The following is a 17,671-nucleotide window of genomic DNA, read 5'->3' on the forward strand; positions in this document are numbered from 1 at the left end:
TATTGCTGTCGACATTGATTACTGTTTTTGCGCTGCATATTTCAAAATGTTTACAGTTGCTTCATAGTGCAGACTACAGAGTTTTAGACAGACTAGAGAATTTAGCTGTCAGATTTGCACAGTCCTTAGAGTTGTGTTACATACCCAGTTTTGAGCTGATCTGTGGAAAGTCTTTAGCACTACCATGCTGGTATATTGCTGCTATAGTCCTTGGCACGTATTGGTGATACTGCTTTATTACTGTCTGGGAGAAATCCAAAAGCATCATAAATGAGTTTTCCTTAGGCGCTTCCGTAGCTGTGAGAGTATCTCATGTCCCATATTTCTATTCTAATGAGATGTTTAGATTACAGTAGTTCAAGGTTTCCTAAGCTTTGACTTGAATCATAATAGAAGCTGTCAGTCTTCACCCGACCTCTGTAAAAATAAGGATTTTTTTATGGATACTGAAAGCACTCCCTTCGGGAAATGCACAAACTTCACAGCATCCAACACACAACAATAATATATTGTCTTTCAGTTTATCTTGCCAATAGGAAGTGGTGGATGTGTTTTATAAATTTAGAATGAAGTAAATAGCTGAGCTGTCGATGCCTATCACTATTTCAATGCTGCCTTTGCTAGCCACATGCACCAGAAGTGTGGTAAGTGGCTTGCTATGGCTGCTGACTTTCACAGCCTGCTCTGCTAGGTGCTTGGCCAGCCGCTGCCTAACATTTCTAAATGACTAACATGTTTTCTCTCCAGAACTCATGCAGACTGAAATGCATCATGTCCGAACACTGAAAATCATGCTGAAGGTGTACTCCAAAGCACTGAGAGAGGAGCTGCAGTTCACGAACACTGTCATCAACAAAATCTTCCCTTGTGTGGATGAATTGTTGGAGCTGCATGGGCAATTCCTGTTTCAATTAAAGGAGCGACGGAAGGCATCCTTGGAGGAAGGCAGTGACCGGAATTACATTATCCAGAACATTGGAGACCTCTTGGTACAACAGGTGTGAACTAAGCTCTAATAACATTAGTTAATGCTATATTTAACTTCTAAGAACTTAACTGTAATATTAAAGTTGGGTTGTGTAAAGTTTGAATGTAGTGGGCCCTTGACAAAACACTGGGTTTAAAGTGCTCCGTCCAATACCACATTTGTTTTTGGCTTCCAGAAATGCAGCTGGTCCCTAATTGTGTGAAATATTGAACATTTCCTTTGTGTATTTATGCATAACATGGCATGCTGCTGGGAAGGGTGTGGTTCTGCTTCTTGTCCTCTCCAAAATTAAAGCAGCACACCACTGAAGTCCTTCAAGGAGAATCCTCACATCCCTCCTGATCACAGCTTTCCTGCATCAATTGCCAACCCTCTTGGGTTATAAAGACCCTTGCTGTAACTAGCCTTCTCTTCTTTCAGCTACTCTATATGCTCTCCTTGACTTGGAATGAAGCTACAGAAACTCTCTTACATCACCACCAATTTGATGTCCCCCTCGCCCTTTCCAGCTCCAAAAAAGCTCTGAGTTCGAGTCCCAGAGGCTCTTACTCACATTTGTTGTCTGTCTGACAGGAGTAAATGAATATTTGGGTACATCACTGTGTCTGAGCCACTCCACTTGCTCAGTCTCTCCTATTTCTGGTGCAGGAGAAGAAGCTGGAATAGCAAAGAAATTTGATCCCAAAAGTCAATCAGCACAAAGCCTAATTAAACCCAAGAGTGTTATACTAGCCAAGCTCTCTAGGAGTAACTGGCAGCATTTTAAACTGGCTAATTTAATGTCCTTCCTCATGTTTCTAATTAGTTTTCAGGCGAAAGTGGAGAGAGAATGAAAGAAAAATACAGTATGTTCTGTTGTGGTCACAATGAAGCTGTCAGTCACTATAAGGACCTGCTGCAGAGCAACAAGAAGTTCCAAAACTTAATAAAGGTAAAAAACCCATCCAGTGACCCAGTCTGTCCCATTTCCAAAGAGCAAAATATCTGATTTCTTGGGTTTGGTTTTGAACCAGACTTAAAGCTGAAAGGAGTGTGAGCTTGTTACTTGGCTGGAACTGCCGCTCTAGAGAGCCCTGGTGGATAGAGCACTGGACTGGGTCTCGGAAGATCTAGGTTCTAGTCCTGGCTCTGCCACTGGCTTGTTATGTGACCTTAGGCAAGTTGCTTCACCTCTCTGTGCCTCAGTTTCCTCATCTCTGAAATGCAGATAATCATTCTTTGAGCTCTGTATAAAAAGCACTGTATAAGAACTAGGTACTATTGTTATAGTTTTGCCCACTATGACATATCTCCAGAATCAAGAGACTGGCTCCAGGGCATGTCAGTCTCTTGTGCACTGGAATGTGCAGCCTTACGTGGGTAGAACAAAAGAAGCTGCTGTATGGAAACATTTAAATGTTTCCAATTTGTAAGGAGTTAACCTGAATCTTAGAGGAACGTTGCACGGTCCAGATGGATGAAATTTTCTAAATCCTCGAGTTCAGTAATTCGGAGTATTTCCCAGTATTGTTCTAAATTATAGATCATCTTAGGTGGTGTCTTTTAAAGGGGACAGTTCATTACTGTCAAGAATTTAAATGATGAGTTTAGAAGTGCAATGCTTTCTGTTTTCTGAGAAGAGAGGATCCATGAATCTGTAATCCATTCTGCTGCCAGCATCCCAGAGTACCTGGAATCGGACTGACTGTTGGGGTTCTGATGCTTTCATTCATAAGTGGATATGTACTTATTAGCATTAAACTCCAGAAACCCTGGTAAAGGAGACACCTATAAATCATTCAGTAGCAAGTGTAATTCAGTTCAGTTATATTGTTGAACCTGATTAGATGATGATTATAAATATATGTTTTAAAAGTGGGCATATTATAAAAGAAAAAAGAAAATCTATCGTTAAATGGGAAATCCAACAATTTGAAGTTGGATTTTGCTCTGCTTTGGTCCAGGTCTGTTTTGCACTAGCTGGAAATAACATTTAAAAACACATTATTTTTCCTGTGATGCAAGTCAAAATAACAACTTTGGTTTACTGGCTGCAAGAGGTGCCTCTTGCTAGTTTGTGATTGGGGCTGTAGTGCAAGAGTAGCCACAGGGTCGTGTAGTCAGTGGAGATCTTGTTGCACAAAAGAGAAATTTCAAGAGGTGAGGAATGTGTAATTGGCGTGGGGAGGAGACAGAGGGCTATCTCAAATGCAGATTGTATCACAACATGCAGTTTATGCCACATAGAGTTGTCTAACCACTTGCTTGGTTTCTGTTTTTTTTGTTTGTTTGTTTTTTTTGCTCCCTAGAAAATAGGTAACTCTTCTATTGTGAGGAGACTTGGTGTCCAGGAGTGCATCCTCCTAGTCACTCAGCGCATAACGAAGTACCCGGTGCTGGTGGAGCGTATTATTCAGAATACAGAAGGTATACGAGTGCCCTGTAATACCTGCCCCCCCCCAGCCCTGGCTGTCTTCCTTTGCACCACCCTCTTCTAAATATGGAGGGTTGGGTGGGACTCCCTTTAGGCTCTTCCGCTTCACTCCTTTATCAGTTGAAGGGTTGTTATTGAGCCACAAAAATTACAGGCTCAGGGGCAGCATTAGATTTAACTCTAAAGACAGGAAATCTTGGTGTTTTAGCCTCTGTTTGATCAGAATTTGATGCTTTGGCTTTTTTCTGACTTTATGCTACAAAGAAACACTTTGAGCTCCTAAGCACGGAGCCTGTCTCATTTGGTGATGTTTGGGATTTGTTTAGAAGGGGCATTCTGTGTCCTGGAAATCTAAATAACTTTCATTTTATGAATTATTTCCTTAATTTCTGCAGCAAAGTCAGACTAACCAACACTCTGCCTCTTTATAGCTGGCACTAAGGATTATGAAGATCTGTCCCAGGCACTCAGTTTAATTAAGGACATGATCACTCATGTAGATGCCAAGGTAAATGAGTGTGAGAAGAGGCAGCGTCTTAGAGAGATTATGTACAAAATGGAGCTGAAATCATCAGGGAAATTCAAGAATGGGCTGCTCTTCCGGAAGAATGACATGGGGCAGCGGCAGCTCCTGCTGGATGGGACACTGTTCTGGAAAGCCGCATCAGGGAGGCTCAAAGGTAAATAAAAGTGCTGAAAAGAGGGAAAATCACAACTGGAAAACAAGATTTCCATTTTGTTTATTACTGATCAATTGAGTATAAAGTCAGATGATGATAACCTGTTAGTTTCATAGGGTACTGGAGGAAATAGCACTTGTTCTATTCCTGACTTGTCAAATAAGCAATTCTATAATGGTACACGATAAGTTCCTTATGCAGCTTGCTTATAATCTCTCTGATCCTTTGCCCAATTCAAATGGGAGGTCTTTAGATAGATGACAAGGTGTTGAGTCAAACCTTCTTAGACTCCTGTGGAAAGACATTATCTTGTGCGAGCTTCGGTTCACGCTTTGAAAAATTGTCATGTCAACCTCATGACACCTTCCTTCCACAAACTAACTGACTGGTCAGAAAATCAAAACTGCTTCCGTAAGCTGAACATGTTAACAATTTTGTTGCTGAAAAGTACAAGAGGAGAGCCTCATTGGCTCATCTCATGTAGCCAGAGATATCTGGTGCTGTGGATTTCACACAGTTCCATAAGATTTTGCTGCTGGGACAGAGACATGTTCCCTCATGAGCAGATTGGGGTTATATGTTAACCTGTGCCTCAGGAGAGCTTTTCATCTTTGGATCTCTTTGCAAATATTTTAATGTGTTCCTTTTTGTATTCCTGCAAAAAGTACATTTGATTGGGCTGTGTATGTGACCATTACAAATTTAAAGGAATAATGTATCTGATATTGCGATGCTGACCATATGAAAGGCCTGTTGAACAGTGTTTAGAATAGTTGTGAATAGTTAGCAAGTATTTCCACTTTTCCCACTTATTTTTAAATTTTTGCTTCTTTAAACCTAGGCTTTTCTTTGGGATGGAGGTCCATAATCATCATGTATTAGAAATAACTACATGGAGCTGCAGATAGGTGTCTAATCTATATCTGATCTTCTGATATAGGCTGTGCCTATCACTAGTGTCTGAGAGCAATAAGTATGATCAATGCCCTCTGTATTTGATGTTGTCAAAGAATTTGCTTTGGAATCCATCTGGTTGCAGAACCTGCTCCAGAATCTAAGCTTTCCTTATTTACAAAGATTGTTGTGGTAGAAATGACCCTTACATTCAGGTCATGTTTTTAAGCAATGCAGTAACAATGGCTCTGTGGGGTGATCTACTTCATTCCTCTCAATAGGCTTTAAATCTCAACCCCAACTAATTACAGTTAAATGTCAACATTCTTAATTACTTCACTGCTGATCACTTTAATAGAAACCTGCTGATCTCATCCCAGGATCCCAAACTGCCTAACATGCCTTCGTAGGGACAAAAGCCCCAGCTAATCAGCCTCTGACTTGACCCATGACAGTTAAGTGGTTTTGATTTTAGTCCTAAGTGGATCACAGGATCTGGTACAAGAGGTGAATATACTTGAACCGCTCGATAATAGTGGCCATAAGGTAAATAAATTTAACATCCTTGTGGGGGGAAAATGCCAAAGAAACCCACCATGGCAGCATTTAATTTAAAAAAGGGGAACTACACATAAATGAGGTGAAACAGTAATAAAGACAAACTGCCTGCAAACTGCATGGAGGCTACTTGAAAACTCCATAATGGAGGCTCAAACTAAACCTCTTACCCACCCATCCCCTGCTCCCAGACAAAAAGTAAGAGAACAAAAAAATGCCACTATGGGTAAACAGCAGAGTAAAAGAGGCAGCTAGAGGTAAAAAGGCATCCTTTTAAAACTGGAAGTCAAGTCCTAGAGAGGACAGTAGAAAGGAGCATAAACTCTGGCAAATGGAGTATAAACGCGTAATAAGGTAGGCCAAGAACGAATTTGAAGAATAACTAAGGACACACAAACTATTAGCAAAATTTTTTCAAAGTACATCAGAAGCAGAAAGTCTGCCAAGCGGTCAGTGGGGCACTGGACACTGGAGGTGCTAAAGGAGCACTCAAGGAAGAGAGTGGTGCTGCAGGGAAGCTAAATGAATCTTTCATATCGTACCAGTGCAGAGAGTATAGGAAAATCCCCACACCTGAGCATTCTTTTTAGGTGACAGATCTAAGGAACTGCCCCAGCTTGAGATGTCAGTAGAGGAAGTTTTGGAACTAATTGCTCAATTCAGCAGTATAAGTCACCAGGACCAGATGGTATTCACCCAAGAGTTTTGAAGAAACTCAAATATGAAACTGCAGAACTACTAACTGTGGTATTTAACCTATTGGTTAAATCAGCCTCTGTACCAGATGACAGGCGGATAGCTAACGTGACACCAATTTTTAAACAAGGCTCCAGAGGCGATCCTGGCAATTAAAAGCCGGTAAGTCTGACTTCAGTACCAAGCAAATTGGTTGAAACTATAGTAAAGAACAGACTTATCAAACACAAAGATAAACATGGGGAAAGAGTGAACACCACTTTTGTAAAGGGAAATCATGCCTCAGCAACCTATTAGAATTCTCTGAAGGGGTCAAGAAACATGTGGACAAGGGTGATCCAGTCGATGTAGTGTACTTGGGCTTTCAGAAAGCCTTTCACGAGGTCCCACACCAAAGGCTCGTAACCAAAATAAGCAGTCCTGGGATAAAAGGAAAGGTCCTCTCATAGATCAGTAACTGGTTAAAAGATTGGAAACAAAGGGTAGGAATAAATGGTGAGTTTTCACAATGGAGAGAGGTAAAAGGTGAGGTCCACCAAAGATCTGTACAGGGACCTGTGGTGTTCATGCCTTTTCCAGATAATTTGTGAATATGATGAACAGTGAAGTGTCAAAATTTGTAGACGATACAAAATTACTTGGATAGTTGCGTCCAGAGTTAACGGTGAAGATTTACAAAGGGATCTCATAAAGCTGGATGCCTGGGCAAGAAAATGGTAGATGAAATTCAATGTTAAGTGAAAAGTAAGGAATCCCAACTATATGTACAAAATGATGGGATCTAAATTAGCTGTTACCACTCAAGAAATTGTGGAGTCATCGTGGTTGGGTTCCTGAAAACATTCGCTCAATGTGCAGCAGCAGTCAAAAAAGCTAACAATGTTAGGAACCATTAGGAAAATGATAAATAGACAGAACTAGCATAATGCCACTGTATAAATCCATGGTCCACCCACACCTTGAATACTATGTACAGTTCTGGTCATCTCATCTCAAAAAAGCCATGTTAGAATTGGAAAAGGTACACAGAAGAGCAATGAAAATAATTAGGGGGTATGGAACATCTTCCATGCGAGGAGAGATTAAAAAGATTGGGACTGTTCAGCTTAGAAAAGAGATGACCAAGGGGGATATGATAGAGGTCTATAAAATCACGAATGGTGTGGAGAAAGTGAATAAGGAAGTGTATTTACCCCCTTCACATAACATAAGAACTAGGGTGACATGATGAAATGAATAGGCAGGAGGTTTAAAACAAAGAAGGAAGTATTTCTTTGCACAATGCACAGTCAACGTGTGGAACTCGTTGGTAGGTGATGTTGTGAAGGCCAAAAGTATAACTGGGTTAAAAAAAGAATTAGATAAATTCATGGTGGATAGGTCCATCAATGGCTATTAGTCAAGATGGTCAGGGATGCCACCCATGCTCTTGATAGCCCTGACCCTCCAACTGCCAGAAGCTAGGACTAGACAACAGTATCACTTGATAATTGCCCTGTTCTGTTCATTCCTGATGAAGCATCTGGCACTGGCAAGTGTCAGACAGGATACTGGGCTAGACGAACCGTTGGTCTGAGCCTGTAGGCCATTCTTCTGAGGCCATTCAATACAGACCAATATAAAATAAATAACACAAGGGCTACTTTACTGCCTAGATTCATTTTAGCAAAAGCATCTATTTGTGGTTTTGTTTTAAATGGAGCTGCAGAAAATGAGAGTCCTTGCCACATAATTGAGGTCTAACTTGGTACGGAGTACACGGGGCCTTGATTATAATCCATCCAGATAGGCTGCATCACTAAGTGGCGCATCACAATGTAGAATAGTCCTGAAAGGCTTCTGGTACCAAAACATTCTCTGTAAATCATCTGTGCTGTTAGACAGTTACACTGTAGTCTTAATTCAAGTGGTTGCTTGTCTGCATCAAGTCTTTTGGCTTTAAAACCATTTCATTTTTCTCCTGTTGCCTTGGTAGATATTCTGGCTGTCCTGTTAACTGACGTACTTTTGCTGTTGCAAGAAAAGGACCAAAAATATACTTTTGCATCTGTGGTATGTATTTTTCTGCTTCATTAAAATATTCGTTCACAGTATTCATGAAAGTGACTTAAAAGAAGAATGTTGTTGGTGGTATTCATATTAAATATGTATATTATGGTAGTGATCAAGCTCCCCAATTGAGATTGAGGCCTCATTGTGCTGGGGGGCTGCACAAACATGCCTGACTGGCCTATGGAATTCAGACCCATATACCAGCTAATATGGAGAGACTGTCTCTGTGGGTTGGGAATCTGTCACCACTGGAAGTGCACGTGTCATTGTACATAATAGAAATATAAGAGTAATGAGAGCGGAGTTTTTTCTAAACTAACGCCCCCTTGTGAGCTTCAGGGGCACCCACTTAGAGGAATCAAAAAGAGAAAATATCTGAAAAAAAAAATATTAGAAAACAAACCAGGTATCTTGGGGTCACGTAAGCCAAACCTGGTTCAGCCCCAGAACTTTTCTCTTTGTATGGAACTACTAACCCAAGCAAACTCTCTAACGTTGTGGCACTGAGCACTGTTCTTCGTTCTGTTCACTGCTCCCCGTATTGCTGAGTTCTGTCCTGAGTTGTGTATGCTGGCAGCATATGAGGAAATGTGCTAGAATCCTGCTTTGAAAGGCCCCTATAAACAGTCTTTTAGAGAAGGGGGGACTCTGCTGCTCAGCTCTCTTTCAGTGTGTTAATTTGCGGCTCGATGAAGGGGAAAAAAACCTGCCATGTCATCTGGGGAAATGGTAAACTGTGACTAGGGTAGCCTCCGAACTGCTGGCAACTGAGATTTTATTATGTAAATGTAATGAGCACTAACCCATATGTAATTACCGCAGCAATTTGGAGCACTTGTGGATTCGCTTGTTTTTCAGGGCATTTCCTAGTTCTTAGGGCAGTTTGTTAGCGAAGGACAGACGTGTACATTTGGAACTGACCAAAGTTCAGTTGTGACTGTACCAGGTTTTACTAATTACAATTTTGAAAGGGGTTTTTTGTTTTAAATTATTTACTTTGTCCTGATATTGTTCAACGTATCAAGACACGGGCTGAATTTCCCTGGCAAACCATATCACTTGATTTCAATGGGATTTAAGCATGTACTTAATATTTTAAGCATATACCTATGATTTCTGGGTACAGGTATTTTTCTTGAATTGAAGTTGCTGCACCTGGGCTCTTACATCATATTCATCCATTCATGATAACACACCCACTGTTTGGCCTTTATAGCACCGGAGTAGAGAGGAATATTTGCTTCTGGTCTGTTTCCCAAAACATACTCATTCAGGTTGAATGTTAAACCCAAATATAATGCTTGCAAAAATACAGCTGGAGCACTTGGATAGTTGTCATTAGGAATGTTTGAGTTTCCTCCTCCACCCCTCTGTGTGGTTTGCAGCCTTTTTGTCCTGTGGGGCTGTTACTGTATTTGCAAATCTACTTCACTAGCTCAACTCCTGCTACAGAAAACCCTAGATACCATGTGTTAGAATGCTAAAGAGCATGCAGCCTCTCGTCCTCACTCCAGATCTCTAATCCCTAGTGGAGGGTACCTTGCCTGGTGGAATATTGTCTGTCCATAGTCATGGATTGATCTGTTCTTGGCACCTTTATATTTATGGGATCTGTTTAAAATAAGCTAAATATTAATCTCCCCTAGATAAAGTAAGAGAAGGGAGGGGAGTGAATAGATCTACCTGGCTCTCCTGCATTGTCCTAGTGACCTCAGCTCATGATCTGAGCCAGCACACAGCTTGCAGGGGAGCCTGAGAACAGTTGGCAAAACTTAGTTTTCTTGATGTCACAGTTTCAGGAATCCCCTCTGCTTCCCCTCAGGATTTATGCAGTAGAAATGGAGCATGTTCAGCAACCTGCAAAATAGCTCCTTTCTCACCTAGTGATAGGTTATCTAAGTGATGTACATTGGCTGAAATACAAAGTGTAGCTAGGGACACTAGTTACAGATATAACCCTTTTCGAAACCGTTTATCACAGAGAGTTGCTGTTAATGTTATGACAGAAGGGTTTTACCTTTTGGACCTGGTTTCAGTTTCCTAGACCTGAAGGTGAAGCCCTGTCCTATGAGCTAACCTGCCAACTTGGCACCAGCATTACTTCCTCCTGTTCTCTCCTTTCATTTTTATATCCATCTATTGTTAGGTCCATTGATATTGGTTTTTCCCCTGTTCTGTTTTTATTACTGCCAAAAGAAGCAAAGTCCAAACTAGTTCATGCTGCCCTCCCTCATAAGGAACTCTGAAGAGCCAAAATTCACAACTCGCAAGTCTCATGTTTTTAGAATGTAGGTCCTTGAGACTCCTCTGTTGTGTGCCATCCACAGGTGCAATATAAAATGGCCTCAGCAATAAAACTGCACCGTTGCAGTTTGTCTTCATTGGTCACAGACAGACAAGAAACCCTAACCCTAAAGATGCTGTGTGATCTAGTGCTTCAGCAAAACTTAACACACAAACTTATATTTTTGTTCCGCAGGACTCTAAGCCACCAGTTATTTCATTGCAAAAGCTAATTGTAAGAGAGGTAGCTAATGAGGAGAAAGCAATGTTCTTAATTAGTGCCTCATTAAAAGGACCAGAGATGTATGAAATTCACACCAGCTCCAAAGAAGAGAGAAATTCTTGGATGGCGCACATTCGCAGAGCTGTGGAAAGGTAAATTATGACTGAAAGTTGGAGGGTTTGATTTCCTGATCGGGTGTTTGATCTCTCAGCACAGCTGAAAGTTCTGTTTGTCAGGTAAAGATAAATTTGACTAACCTGGTCCCTCAGGCTTCATTTCACATCCTTGCTAAAGTATATACTAATCATGTCAGTGTGGCTTCTCTCAGGAGGCCAGATAGATTTGACTGTCTTTTAGTTTTTTGTTTTTGCTGTTGTATTTCATGCTCTTTGTAAGAGTGGAGCATGTTGCTTTGCACATGCTTACCTAAAGGAGACAGACCACAGCAGATATGAGAAGATTAGGGGTTTTATTTGTCAGTAACTTGACCTGGTCAGAAGATTCAGCCTCCCTAGGAAGTGTGTTTGCCCACTACCTGACATAACAGTAGCATTATGGATGTGAGATACAAACAGGCTGCAAGATAAAGCACCTCCCAAGCAAGGATGCAGGATTTGGGCCAAGGCTTTCAGTAGGTTATCTATGCATAGATCAAATCAATCTCCTCCTGCCTTTCCTCATTTTATAGCTGCCCTGATGAAGAGGAAGGAACCTTCAGTGAGCCTGAAGAAGAAAGGAGACTGGCTGAAGCACGAGTTGCTAAATTAAAAGAATTTCAAGGTAATGGTTTATGCAAGCATCTAGTGAACAACTTCGTAGTATCACTAACTCTTCGTGACCCTCTTATTCTTGGTGGACGCTTAATGACTAAGAATGTGATCCCATCCTGTGATAATTTCAGGCAAACTACTATTGTAGGATTGCAGGTAAATTGGGCTTTTCCTGCCGTTAAATAACACATCTAAAAAATCCCTCTCACTTTTTGTTGAGATGTGAGAAAAATGATGAAGGGTATGGAACAACTTCCATATGAGGAGAGATTAAGAAGTCTGGGACTGTTCAGGTCTATAAAATCATGACGGGTGTGGAGAAAGTGAATAGAGAAGTGTAACTTACTCCTTTCCATAATACAAGAACCAGCAGTCACCCAGTGAAATTAAAAGGCAGCAGTTTTAAACTAACATAAGGAAGCATAGGTGCTGACTCGGTGGGTGCTCCAGGGCTGGAGCACCCACGGGGAAAGATTAGTGGGTGCTCTGCACCCACCAGCAGCCAAGCTCCCCCCTTCTTCTGCCCTGCCCCTGCAGCGTGCTGCGTCTCTGCTCCTCCCCCCTCCCTCCCAGCGCTTCCCGGGAGCGGGGACTCGGAGCGCTCAGGAGAGGAGGCAGGAAAGTGGGCGGGGCTGGGGTGGGAAAAGGCAGGGTGGGGCGGGGACCTTGGGGAAGGGGTGGAATGGGGGTGGGGTGAAGGCAGTGCAGGGATGGGAAGAGGCAGGGCTAGGGGTGGGTGCGGGATTGAGCACCCATCGAGGACAGGGGAAGTCAGTGCTTATGTAAGGAAGTACTTCTTCATACAACACACTTGTGGAACTCATTGCCTGGGGATGTTGTGAAGGCCAAAAGTACAACTGGGTTCAAAAAAGAATTAGATAAATTCAGGGAGGATAGCCAAGATGGTCAGGGATGCAAACCCATGCTCTGAGGGTCCCTAGACTTCTGACTGCCAGAAGCTAGGACTGGGCAGTGGGATGGATCACTCACTAAATGCCCTGTTCTGTTCATTTTCTCTGAAGCATCTGGCACTGGGAACTGTCCGAGATAGGATACTGAGCTTGATGGACCATTGGTGTGACCCAGTCTGGCCATTTTTATCTGCTTCCTTTTCTGCCATTTGGCTCTTTCTGGCCACTTATAATAGTAAGAGCTTCAAACAAACAGAAGAAATACAAAATAAATCAATATGATTTTCTGAAATTAGCATTATGCTTCTGATACTGATTTTACAAACAGCTTTGTAGGGTTTAAATTAGTTTGTTTTTCCCCCTAGACCGCCTGAGCATGAAAGATGATCTGATTTTGCAAAGTCTAAATGAGAAACAACAAATTTATCTAGAAATGTCTGAAATGAATGGGTTTGAAGATCTTTCCCAAGGATCCCGATCCAGACTGCTCTTCAGGGGGGAGACCTCAGAGAATCTGCAAGGAGAGGTGATCCTGAAATCTGCAGTGACAGAAAGTAAGTGCAAAACAGGAACGCGTGTGTGTGGGTAGAGAGATACAGCAGCAGATAATATATGTCCTGTATATAAAGAGAGAGAGGCTATGGGGGTTTAATGCTATCTAAAAAGTTAGTACTTGGGTAGTGCTGTTCAGACTCTTAATTCTCAGAGCCCTCCTGTGAAATGGGTAATGTGGACATTCCCTACAAGTTAGAACAATATTTTTTAAATATTTGAAAGATCAAATTATGGAGCGTAGACATGAGTCTGTTCAGATGTGTGGCTAGTGAGTGCCCTGACAGCATGCCAGCGTGTACTGAAATACCATGCAAGGGTCCCAAATTAAGGGAGGTTGGGCTGCCTGTGAGAGCAATGGTGGCATGAGCACAGATAACAAACATCACCTTAATTGGTGACTGATGTGTGAAGAGTTATTGATTTAGCCTTCTGAAAGCCCATCCAGACTTGCCTAATGACCTGAGTCCCCATTTGAAGATGAGGCGTCATCTTCACACGCACCTTTTCGTTTCAGAGTATGAGGTAAGGGAAAGCACGTCTGTGCTGTAAAGAGGCTCAGTCTGATCCCTCTAAATGCATGTCAGAGTTTTGAATCGTTGTATACGTAACATAATAGCATGATGCCAACGCCTCATTGTATGGACATGACTCCTTAAAATGATCTGTGCTCCTCTTCCCTAGTTGAGAATCTCCAGAACCTGATCTTCACACAGTTAGCCAATGTGACGTGTCATTCTGAAGACAGCTGTGGGTTGGGGCTACCCAGGAGAGCGGAGACCTTTGGGGGATATGACAGCACCACCACAGTGCCAAACAAAAGTAAGACATTGGGCCTTCGGGGATCCAGTGCAGGACTGCAGACCCAGTGTGTCAATGAGAGGAGCTGGCATTCTGGTCACCTTGCTAATCTTTTCGGTGAAAGCCCAGGATGTCAGCTGTTCTCCAGCACAGTCTTTCTGGTACTAGCCCCATAGGCTATGATGGCTGTTGAAATTGCTGACATGGATGGTAAGATGGCTTGGTGTTGGTAACCGTGATGCGGCCATTCCATGGTTGGTGGCTTATGCACATTTCTGACTGTCAGATCGCTGATCTTAAGGTGATTGAGTAAAGCTTGTGATAGGCATGACCTGGACGGAATCCTTAAGGTCATGTTTTACAAACATTGCAAGTTCATATTTAGGGTGATGGCTTGCAGACACAAGGATGGATCTGTTGCTGTTTGATCAGTGGCCTTCACTCTCCAGGTGTATTTCTTGCAGTGCAAGGACGTTGATGTTTTAAGTCTGCAGAATTGTTCTGATGTCATTGCACTTTGCGAGGGACAGGCCCTATTATTGAGCTGTATAATTTGCAGCGATGTGTCTATTGGAAGGAAGGTTTGGCCCAGACATGTGCAGTTATTGTCTTCGCTTTGCTTTTCTCTCTGGGAGGACCCTTAATCACTTGGTTACTGATTTGATGACATTCATTGCGTTTTTGCATGTAACGGGATACCGTGTGAAGGTTGTCATCTCCGCCCCCATGCCATCCTACCATCCACATGAGCAGTTTCAATAGCTACCATAGCCTATGGGGCTATAACAGGAACGACCATCCTGGGCTTTCACTGAAGACCAGGACCTCTTTTTATGATGCCAAAGACTGTGGCACATTCAGGTCAGCCTGATGGAGGAAGTGCTACACTCTTGACCTTTGTTTTGTGTCACATAATATTAGCGGCCATATGTTGTATACAAGGTCAGTTCTCAATTACTTTCCCAACAGTCAACACCATCTGGCTGTGATTTGTGTAGGCCTACAAGTTCCTCTAATTTGATTCCCTCTTGAAAAACCACTAGAATTTACAGTCTGCTGATTGGTCCTGCTATGAGGCGATCTTAGAGGGATTGATAAACTGGATTTCCCACCACCCCCTGCATCTGGCTCATTACCACCACTTTATAGGCCTACTAATATTGGCCACCAAATCAAGCATTGCAAGAGGCTTCAGAAAAGCATTCACTCCTTGCTCGACAGAAGAGAGCGAGGCAGTCTTCCAGCAACATCAAGCCAACAAAAGCCTCAAAATTGCAATGGCATTGAGTCTTTGAATGCAGTAAGAAGGAAAAGGTTCTGTGAAACCGTGACGGCTCTTGACGTCATGAGGTCCAGCCACAACGCCTGGAAGTTCCTCTGTCTTTTAGGCCATCTGGCTCCAGCAGCTTACAAACCACCTCAAGTAAGTGCAGATGCCATCACTGCAGTTAACTGTCAACTTCCGTGTGCCGATGGATAAAAACATAAGGTGGCAAGTTCACAAACAACTTTACTGCACATTTAAAGCAGTGCCAGTTGTCTTCATTCCTTTCCGCCTTCTACACAGTGGATGACATGGACAAGGGCCTCTCCAATACTAAGTCCGGGAATGCATCAGGAATGAACGGAATATTTCCAGAATTCCTGAAGAACCTTGGCCCGAAGGCAAGAATGTGTCTGGCAGACTTCTTCCATAACAGCTGCTCTTCTGGTCGAATACTTATAGCCATTTTGAAGCCCGGAAAAGAGGCCACTGACCAAAAAAGTTACCAGCCCATCTCCCTCCTGAGCTGTTGCTATAAACTGTTGAGTGGCTCCCACTTCAAAGGTTATAGCCAGTAGTGGAGCATTTGGTTTCCAAAGAGAGCCAGATTTAGAACCAGTCGCAGCTGCTGTGACCGGGCGCTGGCCTTAAGGCAGTTACATAGAATCCGGCTACTAGCGAAAATTAAAAAAAGTGGCAGCATTTATTAACCTTCCTTCCACATACAATACTGTGTGGTGAAAAGGTCTCCTGCTGAAGTTTAGTTTTCCTGTGCCAATCAACCATCACACTTATCACAGAGATGCTGAGTAATAGAAGATTTACCGTACACTTTGGTGACTTTACTAGTAAATTATGGAGATTGAACAACAGCCTCCCAGGGGGATTGGTTTTTGTGCCTGCACTGTTTAATATCTGTTCCAGCAACATTCTGGTAACATCGTCCCATAAATTCATGTGTGCAGTTGATATTGCATTAGCAATGCAAGTGTCCTCTCTGAAGGCCATAGAAAAGGGGATGAACAATGACCTCTGGACACTTGAGACGTATTTCAGAGCTTGGCAACTGAAACCCAACACTTGGAAAAACACTCGTCTTTGCCTTCCACTTGAACAAGCATGAGGCCAGAGTGCCACTGAAAGTCAACTTTTGTGGTCTGCCTTTATCACATGACCACAATCCGTGGTCCCTTGGCGTTGCCTTCATTTGGACGCCAAGCTATCGTCAACACCGAAAGAAAATAAAGACAAGGGTTGGCACCGTTCAGAAGCTCACTAGCACATCCTGGGGATGTGATATGCACATACTTGGAACATCTTACAGGCCCTGGTGCCCCTTCCCCGCCATCTTTTATCTACAGGAGCTGTTTTACCTGCCTGTTAAAGGTACACCAGACCCTCGCTAGAACGTGTGTCTATATAGCACGAATTCACAGATAATGCGGTTGCAGCCATGGATCCCAAATTTAATTAATTACAATTCATTTGAACGTGGTCCCTGCTATAACGCGGTCCCTGTGTTCACGCAGTACCGCGCATGGATCCCAAATCCCGCGTTCTAGCAAGGGTCCGGTGTAGTTTGTGTGATGCAAAAAGAGCACACTGTAGATACTCTCCTTACGAGACTTGGTTTTCAGTTCCTCCCCAATCCACCACAGTAATTGGTTCAGGTAAGATGTATGTAGCAATAGATATCAGAGGGTCTGTTTTAGTAACCACTGATGTTTTCAGTCTTTGCCTTGTTGCCAGTTGTGTGTTAATATGTACACGGGCTATTTTAATTCACTGTCACTATTTCCCTTACTCTGTCCTCTTTGGGTCTCTCTCAACTCTCAGATGGACCTGACTCTCCCTGTTCCCTACTTTCATACATATTTTTAAATCAACAAATTGCAAATCTATACAAACTTCCAACCCCAGAGTTGTTCTGCTTTTGCCCATTAAATTGTTTCAATTTCTACATCTTTTTCCTAATAGAAAGTACCCAGTGTTGCACAAATCATCTCTGTGTATGTTGACTGGGTTACTTGCTTTTTCAGATGGGAGTTTTAAGATGACGGTCTGTGGTAGTGACCAGAGGCTGAGAGACCGCAGAGGCGCTGTAATAAGTTCAGATGTGCAGCTCCAAGACCTTCCTCCTGATGCAGAAGAAGGACCTCACACTGTACGTTAGTCTTCACTTCTCCTTGTAAATGCATATCCTGGTAGTCCTAGACAAAGATGGTGGAGTCAGAGGATAAGTCACTGAAAAAGAGAAGTCCCAAAAGCTGACGTTGTCAGCTCCTTAGCAGAGTCCTACCTCGTGTTAAATAAGTTGGTTCCATTAAGACTACAGTTCTTTAAGGTTGAACTAGTGGTTTGTAGTTTTACATTTGAAGTGCAAGAATCTACATGTACTTACATTGGCAACTTTTACATTTGTAGTGCTTGTCCATTCTGTACTGTATGTACTGTTGTTTTTAATGATTGTGCATCTATTTCAACCTGGCATTTGACTAAAATATTTCCCATGTCCCTCCTCAGTGTGAGAGCCCTTGGGGAAATTGCCTTTAATTAAGGCCATCTAGGTAATGCCACACAATGACG

The 17,671-nt window shown here is 42.5% G+C and overlaps 1 protein-coding gene across 2 annotated transcripts in view; it reads left to right on the forward strand.

Annotated features, from left to right (window-relative positions):
* The window catches only part of ARHGEF18 (Rho/Rac guanine nucleotide exchange factor 18), a 43,099-nt gene that overhangs the window by 13,675 nt on the left and 11,753 nt on the right, over positions 1-17,671 (forward strand). For both annotated transcript variants that reach the window (XM_044998671.1, XM_044998670.1), the window contains 10 exons: positions 748-998; positions 1,794-1,919; positions 3,277-3,394; positions 3,833-4,081; positions 8,205-8,281; positions 10,761-10,939; positions 11,476-11,567; positions 12,834-13,022; positions 13,705-13,842; positions 17,125-17,249. In XM_044998671.1, the coding sequence (XP_044854606.1) occupies positions 748-998; positions 1,794-1,919; positions 3,277-3,394; positions 3,833-4,081; positions 8,205-8,281; positions 10,761-10,939; positions 11,476-11,567; positions 12,834-13,022; positions 13,705-13,842; positions 17,125-17,249 (1,544 nt within the window). The remainder of the gene's footprint in view (positions 1-747; positions 999-1,793; positions 1,920-3,276; positions 3,395-3,832; positions 4,082-8,204; positions 8,282-10,760; positions 10,940-11,475; positions 11,568-12,833; positions 13,023-13,704; positions 13,843-17,124; positions 17,250-17,671) is intronic.

This window comes from Mauremys mutica, chromosome 24 (genome assembly GCF_020497125.1).
Source record: "Mauremys mutica isolate MM-2020 ecotype Southern chromosome 24, ASM2049712v1, whole genome shotgun sequence".
Taxonomy (NCBI): Eukaryota; Metazoa; Chordata; order Testudines; family Geoemydidae; genus Mauremys; species Mauremys mutica.